Source organism: Sinocyclocheilus grahami, unplaced genomic scaffold, assembly GCF_001515645.1.
Source record: "Sinocyclocheilus grahami isolate Dianchi unplaced genomic scaffold, SAMN03320097.WGS_v1.1 scaffold672.1, whole genome shotgun sequence".
Classification (NCBI taxonomy): domain Eukaryota; kingdom Metazoa; phylum Chordata; class Actinopteri; order Cypriniformes; family Cyprinidae; genus Sinocyclocheilus; species Sinocyclocheilus grahami.
This window is the reverse complement of record NW_015505851.1, coordinates 927,522-933,829: the sequence shown is the minus strand read 5'-3', so window position 1 is coordinate 933,829 and position 6,308 is coordinate 927,522. Positions and strand designations below refer to the sequence as shown.

At 45.8% G+C, this 6,308-nt stretch overlaps 1 protein-coding gene across 1 annotated transcript in view; it reads left to right on the top strand.

The window, feature by feature from the left end:
- The first annotated feature begins 593 nt into the window (after window positions 1–593).
- The window catches only part of themis2 (thymocyte selection associated family member 2), a 13,106-nt gene continuing 7,391 nt past the window's right edge, over window positions 594–6,308 (top strand). The window contains exon 1 of the mRNA XM_016242764.1: window positions 594–791. Coding sequence (XP_016098250.1) covers window positions 695–791 — 97 coding nt within the window. The 5' untranslated portion in view covers window positions 594–694. The remainder of the gene's footprint in view (window positions 792–6,308) is intronic.

Genomic DNA, 6,308 nt, shown 5'->3' with positions numbered 1-6,308 from the left:
AGACTAACCAATAGCAATAGTTGCGTAATTAATATTAATGAGCTTAGCCTTCGCCATATAAGGACTTGTAACTTCGCCTTCCGGGAGACGGCTGTTTATACGATGGCAACACAAACGAAACAGCATTAATATTAATTATTAACGCAGTTATTGTATGTTGAAACAAAAAGTGCATGTATAATAATTGACACCGCATTGAATTGTATCCGTTTAAATAAATAAATCAATAAACATGCAAATAAAAGTTTTGTGTGGTTCTGGGTGAGTTCCTCTGAGACTTCCTCTCTGGACTAACTTATAGTTTTAGTGTGCGCACACAGAAGAGCAGCTCAAGTAAGACTAACCAATAGCAATAGTTGCGCAATTAATATTAATGAGCTTAGCCTTCGCCATATAAGGACTTGTAACTTCGCCTTCCGGGAGACGGCTGTTTATACGATGACAACACAAACGAAACCGCATTAATATTAATTATTAACGCAGTTATTGTATGTTGAAACAAAAAGTGCATGTATAATAATTGACACCGCATTGAATTGTATCCGTTTAAATAAATAAATCAATAAACATGCAAATAAAAGTTTTGTGTGGTTCTGGGTGAGTTCCTCTGAGACTTCCTCTCTGGACTAACTTATAGTTTTAGTGTGCGCACACAGAAGAGCAGCTCAGTGTGTGTGTGTGTCAGCGGTGAGAGATGGGAGACCTCCAGGCTCTGCGAGTCTTCATCAGCTGTCTGGATCAACAGTCTCTACCCCGCATCCTGCAGGTCTGCTCTGGGGTTTATTTCCAGGGTAGGTTTATATGATTTTACTCTCTCTCTCTTTCTGCATATTCTGTATGAGACTTTCTCAAGGCATAAAAACACATAACAAGAAGCAAGAGAATACTGTTCCTCAACCAAAGTAAAAAATAAATAAAAAATTGTGTTCCACTATGTCCATATTTATTTTGCATTGTGATTGTTAATAATTCTCCCAGTTTTGTGTATCTTTTGTAAAATGAGGAACACAACTTTGATTTTAGTCCCAGAGATGGTATAAAAGTAATGACATTTTGAATTATTAGTTCTTTAATGGAGCCATTGAATAGCCATGCACTTTTTTAGAAATGTGACTTGCTCAGTTTATGATGCTGTTTCTGTTTAGTTTAGATTTGACCCATTTTTGCATTTGAAAATAGAGTGAAAAATAAACAATGCGCATATGAAACCTGAATGCACATTGTCATATTTTATGCCTGGGATCTCTGAAACCCCAAACCGAAGTAAAGTACCATTTTCCAAGCGTGCCACAGAGTTAAAATGACTTATTTCAGCGTAATGCCTTTGTGTTATTGAAACGGCTGTGGGGTGTCTCCGACCCCAAACAGGACATGAGGTTTAAGCACTTCGTTTTTTCATTGTCAGTGTGGTTTACAATGTGAGACCGAACAGCAGTCGAGTTTAGTCTCATCTGTGTTGTATAGCCTACACTTTCCCCATGCTGAACACAACAAACCTGCCACCATTGAGAACCACTGCTTTAAATAAAGAGGATGACTGAAGTACAATATTGAAGTAAAATAAAACAAAGGCTGCTATCTATAATAAGAACTATGCCTCATCACAGAGGAAGGTCATATCATATTCGGACTAATTTTCTAATTGTTTTTCTTAAAACAATATCTCAGGACATCTTTTAGTGGGGTTTCGGAGCATTCATATCTACTGTAGAGGACGGCTGGACATGTTTATCAGGCATTTTAGGTAGACATAAGTGATTAGGGAAATAAATTATGTAACAATATTTCTATGAAATATGAGATTTTATATGAAAATGTTGCTAGGGTATTACTCTTATTTTTTCATTACACGTTGCCTAAAGAACACATTAATATGCAAATTAGAGACTTTAACCAGATACACTGTTTATACACTCAAAAAAATGCTGGGTTAAAAAGGGACAAACCCAGCTGTTGGGTTGTTTTGACCCAGCTATTGGGTTGTTTTGACCCAGCGATTGAGTTGTTTTGACCCAGCGCTTGGGTTGTTTTGACCCAGCGATTGAGTTGTTTTGACCCAGCGCTTGGGTTGTTTTGACCCAGCGATTGAGTTGTTTTGACCCAGCGCTTGGGTTGTTTTGACCCAGCGATTGAGTTGTTTTGACCCAGCGCTTGGGTTGTTTTGACCCAGCGATTGAGTTGTTTTGACCCAGCGCTTGGGTTGTTTTGACCCAGCGATTGAGTTGTTTTGACCCAGCGCTTGGGTTGTTTTGACCCAGCGATTGAGTTGTTTTGACCCAGCGCTTGGGTTGTTTTGACCCAGCGATTGAGTTGTTTTGACCCAGCGCTTGGGTTGTTTTGACCCAGCGATTGAGTTGTTTTGACCCAGCGCTTGGGTTGTTTTGACCCAGCGATTGAGTTGTTTTGACCCAGCGCTTGGGTTGTTTTGACCCAGCGATTGAGTTGTTTTGACCCAGCGCTTGGGTTGTTTTGACCCAGCGATTGAGTTGTTTTGACCCAGCGCTTGGGTTGTTTTGACCCAGCGATTGAGTTGTTTTGACCCAGCGCTTGGGTTGTTTTGACCCAGCGATTGAGTTGTTTTGACCCAGCGCTTGGGTTGTTTTGACCCAGCGATTGAGTTGTTTTGACCCAGCGCTTGGGTTGTTTTGACCCAGCGATTGAGTTGTTTTGACCCAGCGCTTGGGTTGTTTTGACCCAGCGATTGAGTTGTTTTGACCCAGCGCTTGGGTTGTTTTGACCCAGCGATTGAGTTGTTTTGACCCAGCGCTTGGGTTGTTTTGACCCAGCGATTGAGTTGTTTTGACCCAGCGCTTGGGTTGTTTTGACCCAGCGATTGAGTTGTTTTGACCCAGCGCTTGGGTTGTTTTGACCCAGCGATTGAGTTGTTTTGACCCAGCGCTTGGGTTGTTTTGACCCAGCGATTGAGTTGTTTTGACCCAGCGCTTGGGTTGTTTTGACCCAGCGATTGAGTTGTTTTGACCCAGCGCTTGGGTTGTTTTGACCCAGCGATTGAGTTGTTTTGACCCAGCGCTTGGGTTGTTTTGACCCAGCGATTGAGTTGTTTTGACCCAGCGCTTGGGTTGTTTTGACCCAGCGATTGAGTTGTTTTGACCCAGCGCTTGGGTTGTTTTGACCCAGCGATTGAGTTGTTTTGACCCAGCGCTTGGGTTGTTTTGACCCAGCGATTGAGTTGTTTTGACCCAGCGCTTGGGTTGTTTTGACCCAGCGATTGAGTTGTTTTGACCCAGCGCTTGGGTTGTTTTGACCCAGCGATTGAGTTGTTTTGACCCAGCGCTTGGGTTGTTTTGACCCAGCGATTGAGTTGTTTTGACCCAGCGCTTGGGTTGTTTTGACCCAGCGATTGAGTTGTTTTGACCCAGCGCTTGGGTTGTTTTGACCCAGCGATTGAGTTGTTTTGACCCAGCGCTTGGGTTGTTTTGACCCAGCGATTGAGTTGTTTTGACCCAGCGCTTGGGTTGTTTTGACCCAGCGATTGAGTTGTTTTGACCCAGCGCTTGGGTTGTTTTGACCCAGCGATTGAGTTGTTTTGACCCAGCGCTTGGGTTGTTTTGACCCAGCGATTGAGTTGTTTTGACCCAGCGCTTGGGTTGTTTTGACCCAGCGATTGAGTTGTTTTGACCCAGCGCTTGGGTTGTTTTGACCCAGCGATTGAGTTGTTTTGACCCAGCGCTTGGGTTGTTTTGACCCAGCGATTGAGTTGTTTTGACCCAGCGCTTGGGTTGTTTTGACCCAGCGATTGAGTTGTTTTGACCCAGCGCTTGGGTTGTTTTGACCCAGCGATTGAGTTGTTTTGACCCAGCGCTTGGGTTGTTTTGACCCAGCGATTGAGTTGTTTTGACCCAGCGCTTGGGTTGTTTTGACCCAGCGATTGAGTTGTTTTGACCCAGCGCTTGGGTTGTTTTGACCCAGCGATTGAGTTGTTTTGACCCAGCGCTTGGGTTGTTTTGACCCAGCGATTGAGTTGTTTTGACCCAGCGCTTGGGTTGTTTTGACCCAGCGATTGAGTTGTTTTGACCCAGCGCTTGGGTTGTTTTGACCCAGCGATTGAGTTGTTTTGACCCAGCGCTTGGGTTGTTTTGACCCAGCGATTGAGTTGTTTTGACCCAGCGCTTGGGTTGTTTTGACCCAGCGATTGAGTTGTTTTGACCCAGCGCTTGGGTTGTTTTGACCCAGCGATTGAGTTGTTTTGACCCAGCGCTTGGGTTGTTTTGACCCAGCGATTGAGTTGTTTTGACCCAGCGCTTGGGTTGTTTTGACCCAGCGATTGAGTTGTTTTGACCCAGCGCTTGGGTTGTTTTGACCCAGCGATTGAGTTGTTTTGACCCAGCGCTTGGGTTGTTTTGACCCAGCGATTGAGTTGTTTTGACCCAGCGCTTGGGTTGTTTTGACCCAGCGATTGAGTTGTTTTGACCCAGCGCTTGGGTTGTTTTGACCCAGCGATTGAGTTGTTTTGACCCAGCGCTTGGGTTGTTTTGACCCAGCGATTGAGTTGTTTTGACCCAGCGCTTGGGTTGTTTTGACCCAGCGATTGAGTTGTTTTGACCCAGCGCTTGGGTTGTTTTGACCCAGCGATTGAGTTGTTTTGACCCAGCGCTTGGGTTGTTTTGACCCAGCGATTGAGTTGTTTTGACCCAGCGCTTGGGTTGTTTTGACCCAGCGATTGAGTTGTTTTGACCCAGCGCTTGGGTTGTTTTGACCCAGCGATTGAGTTGTTTTGACCCAGCGCTTGGGTTGTTTTGACCCAGCGATTGAGTTGTTTTGACCCAGCGCTTGGGTTGTTTTGACCCAGCGATTGAGTTGTTTTGACCCAGCGCTTGGGTTGTTTTGACCCAGCGATTGAGTTGTTTTGACCCAGCGCTTGGGTTGTTTTGACCCAGCGATTGAGTTGTTTTGACCCAGCGCTTGGGTTGTTTTGACCCAGCGATTGAGTTGTTTTGACCCAGCGCTTGGGTTGTTTTGACCCAGCGATTGAGTTGTTTTGACCCAGCGCTTGGGTTGTTTTGACCCAGCGATTGAGTTGTTTTGACCCAGCGCTTGGGTTGTTTTGACCCAGCGATTGAGTTGTTTTGACCCAGCGCTTGGGTTGTTTTGACCCAGCGATTGAGTTGTTTTGACCCAGCGCTTGGGTTGTTTTGACCCAGCGATTGAGTTGTTTTGACCCAGCGCTTGGGTTGTTTTGACCCAGCGATTGAGTTGTTTTGACCCAGCGCTTGGGTTGTTTTGACCCAGCGATTGAGTTGTTTTGACCCAGCGCTTGGGTTGTTTTGACCCAGCGATTGAGTTGTTTTGACCCAGCGCTTGGGTTGTTTTGACCCAGCGATTGAGTTGTTTTGACCCAGCGCTTGGGTTGTTTTGACCCAGCGATTGAGTTGTTTTGACCCAGCGCTTGGGTTGTTTTGACCCAGCGATTGAGTTGTTTTGACCCAGCGCTTGGGTTGTTTTGACCCAGCGATTGAGTTGTTTTGACCCAGCGCTTGGGTTGTTTTGACCCAGCGATTGAGTTGTTTTGACCCAGCGCTTGGGTTGTTTTGACCCAGCGATTGAGTTGTTTTGACCCAGCGCTTGGGTTGTTTTGACCCAGCGATTGAGTTGTTTTGACCCAGCGCTTGGGTTGTTTTGACCCAGCGATTGAGTTGTTTTGACCCAGCGCTTGGGTTGTTTTGACCCAGCGATTGAGTTGTTTTGACCCAGCGCTTGGGTTGTTTTGACCCAGCGATTGAGTTGTTTTGACCCAGCGCTTGGGTTGTTTTGACCCAGCGATTGAGTTGTTTTGACCCAGCGCTTGGGTTGTTTTGACCCAGCGATTGAGTTGTTTTGACCCAGCGCTTGGGTTGTTTTGACCCAGCGATTGAGTTGTTTTGACCCAGCGCTTGGGTTGTTTTGACCCAGCGATTGAGTTGTTTTGACCCAGCGCTTGGGTTGTTTTGACCCAGCGATTGAGTTGTTTTGACCCAGCGCTTGGGTTGTTTTGACCCAGCGATTGAGTTGTTTTGACCCAGCGCTTGGGTTGTTTTGACCCAGCGATTGAGTTGTTTTGACCCAGCGCTTGGGTTGTTTTGACCCAGCGATTGAGTTGTTTTGACCCAGCGCTTGGGTTGTTTTGACCCAGCGATTGAGTTGTTTTGACCCAGCGCTTGGGTTGTTTTGACCCAGCGATTGAGTTGTTTTGACCCAGCGCTTGGGTTGTTTTGACCCAGCGATTGAGTTGTTTTGACCCAGCGCTTGGGTTGTTTTGACCCAGCGTTTGGGTTGTTTTGACCCAGCTATTGAGTTGTTTTGACGCAGCG